Source organism: Elephantulus edwardii, unplaced genomic scaffold (assembly GCF_000299155.1).
Source record: "Elephantulus edwardii isolate Elephantulus edwardi_28Jun2011 unplaced genomic scaffold, EleEdw1.0 scaffold00099, whole genome shotgun sequence".
NCBI classification, from domain to species: Eukaryota; Metazoa; Chordata; class Mammalia; order Macroscelidea; family Macroscelididae; genus Elephantulus; species Elephantulus edwardii.
The window spans coordinates 7,461,334-7,464,277 of NW_006399849.1; the positions used below are offsets into that span (position 1 = coordinate 7,461,334).

The 2,944-nt window shown below is 39.6% G+C and overlaps 1 protein-coding gene across 9 annotated transcripts in view; it reads left to right on the top strand.

The window, feature by feature from the left end:
• Positions 1–2,944, top strand: part of PDE4D (phosphodiesterase 4D, cAMP-specific) — a 2,352,803-nt gene that overhangs the window by 2,334,755 nt on the left and 15,104 nt on the right. For all 9 annotated transcript variants that reach the window (XM_006891514.1, XM_006891513.1, XM_006891515.1 and 6 more), the window contains 2 exons: positions 1,373–1,545; positions 2,123–2,221. In XM_006891514.1, the coding sequence (XP_006891576.1) occupies positions 1,373–1,545; positions 2,123–2,221 (272 nt within the window). The remainder of the gene's footprint in view (positions 1–1,372; positions 1,546–2,122; positions 2,222–2,944) is intronic.

The following is a 2,944-nucleotide window of genomic DNA, read 5'->3' on the forward strand; positions in this document are numbered from 1 at the left end:
GGTGACTGGGGTAATCGGGATGGGTGTGTCAGAGGCAGTGTGGTTGGCACAGGATAGAGCAGGATTTAGGGCTGTTGTGCATAGGGTCGCTATGAGTCGGAAACGACTCGACGGCACATAATAACAACAACAACAGTGAATTAGTATACTGAGACATCTTATGTCTCTTCTTAGACAACAATACTCATTTTAAATGAAGTTCACTTATCAGAGACTGCTACAAAATCTCTGTACACCCACAAAACTTGTAACTCAGTGTGTTGTTGTTGTTGTTAAGTGCGGTCGAGTCGCAGGCGACTCATAGCGACCCTATGAAGGAGAGACCTTGACGCTTGGGTGCCTTTCATCCTCTCTCCAAGTTCATAGGGTTTCCAGAGGCAAGCTATTATGGAAGTGGATGCCACTCTTCCTTCCACGCTTGTTTAATCAGGGAGCTCACCCCACTCTCAGTCCGCACTGGGTAGCCAACCATTAACGCATTTGACACATCCGTGTCACAGTGTTCAGCCTCACAGCAACCACAAGTGACCGCAGGATGGCAACTTGTACACCAGGGCTATACGACCTAGACGAATGTCTGAACAAAAACAATGAAAGACTGGCCTGAGGGCCGCGAACTAAAAGTCACCCACCTTTGTAGGAAATACAGACTAGCAGAAATGATAGAAGTTATTAAAAATGCTGCTTCAGTTCCACAGTAACACTCCTTTGGCAAAGCTGATAGGCTTACTCTTGTTTATTGACACTTGTATATGTTGTGTCTACATATACTATGATATTTTTAGAGTCATGTTGTAACTGGAGTCCTTAGTTGGCAGGATAATCTTCAGGCCAGGAAATTAATTTCAATAAGAATAAAGTTGATGATTAGTGAAACAGTGTATTTTGCCCTTTCATAAACTATCATAAATCTTATTACAAAACCAGTATTAGGATATTGTATACAATATGCAAAAACTATTGAATATACTGGAGATTATTTTGTAGGGATATTTACCTGTTTAAGCTCTTTTCAAAGCTGTGAAATTAAATTCTTATCAAATTGTGAATATCTAATACTCTACAAAGAATTTAAGCTAAAAGTATTTTCTAGAATTCCGTAATAGTCATATAACCTCTCTAGTCATGCTTGGGAGGGTGGAGGGACAGCGCAAGAGAGGAAGACCCTCAATGAGATGGATTGATTCAGTGACTGTGGTAATGGGAATGGGGGTGTCAGAGAGAGTAAGATTGGCACAGGATCAGCAGGGTTCCGGGCTGTTGTACATCGTGTCATTATGAGTCACAGGCGACTCAAGGGCACATAACAACAACAGTCATATATGTTACGGTAATGACGGAACTAATAATAAGCATTTCCTAATTTCTTAAGATAAGCAACATGAAGTGGAAATTCCTTCTCCGACTCAGAAAGAAAAGGAGAAAAAGAAAAGGCCAATGTCCCAGATCAGTGGTGTCAAGAAGCTGATGCACAGCTCAAGTTTGACTAATTCAAGCATCCCGAGGTTTGGAGTTAAAACTGAACAAGAAGATGTGCTTGCCAAGGTACGGTGGGTGCAGGGATTGGAGCAACGACATGTGCTGGTGCCTCTGAAGGAATTAGAAATCTTTCTTTCATGAATAGTTTTATTTTTTTTAACTGTGTGTAATTTTGAATGTGTCCTATAAAAGGTTTTAAGAGATTAATCAAGTTTTAATGTTCTGTAGATTTAGGCAGATAGTTTAATATATGTGTTCTTCACTTTTTGGCATCTCTTCTTTGAACTCAAGGTGTTAAGGATCTGTCCTATCTTTAGCATCTCTGTGTGCTTTTTTTTTTAGAAGAATTAACTAAATTTTAGTGAGTGAATTTTATCCACTGCAAGAATACTTGGAGATTGATGCTTGAAGTATGTGACTATGTATATTATAAGTAAGGTCATAAGACTAAGCCATGCTGTTAAACTTTCCATACATTTAGTGCATCTGCCTGAATTTTGCTAGCTTGTATATGATGTATCCATTACATTTAAAATGAATCATTGCTTTAGCAAATTATTATGTTAAATCAGTAGTAATTTCTAAATGGTTTTGTTCACTGATTTTTTTTTTTAAAAAAACCTATCATTTGCTTTAACCTCAGGAACTGGAAGATGTAAACAAATGGGGTCTCCATGTTTTCAGAATAGCAGAGTTGTCTGGTAACCGGCCTTTGACTGTTATCATGCACACCATTTTTCAGGTAACCTAGTTAGATTCTTTCAGACTTATTTTATTTAAAAACTTGAAGTTCAGTCTGGGGTTGTGCATGCATTTTGTCTTTTTCATTGCTTACCTTTTTTTTGTGTTGTGTATATATATCTTTGTTGTTGTTATGTGCTGTAGAGTCTCCTAGGACTCTTAGCAACCCTATGTACAACAGCCCTAAACCCTGCTCTATCCTGTGCCAATCTTACTGTCTTTGACACACCTACCCCCGTTAACCCCTGTTACTGAATCAGTCCATCTCATTGAGGGTCTTCCTCTCCTGCACTGTCCCTCCACCCTCCCAAGCATGATGTCTCTCTTCAAGGATTGGTCCATTTTTGCAACATGCCCAAGTTTGTCAGACAAAGCTTCAGAATCCTTGCCTCCAGGGAGTAGCCTGATCTCAACCTCTCTGGGATGAACCTATTTGTTCTAGCAGTCCATGGTATATTCAGTACTCTTCCCCAGCACCATAGCTCAAAGACATCAGTTCACCTTCTGTCGTCCCAAGTCATTGTCCAGCTTTCTGATGCATAACAAGTAATTGCAAAGACTTATGGCCTGGATCAGGTACACCTTAATCTCTTAGTCTTAGACTGACATCATTGCTCTTTAGTACTTTAGAGAGGTCTCTGACAGCAGAATGCCATTTGTCTTTTAATTTACTGGCTGCTGATACCAAGAGTGTTGATTGTGGAGTATATATAAATGCGCGCAC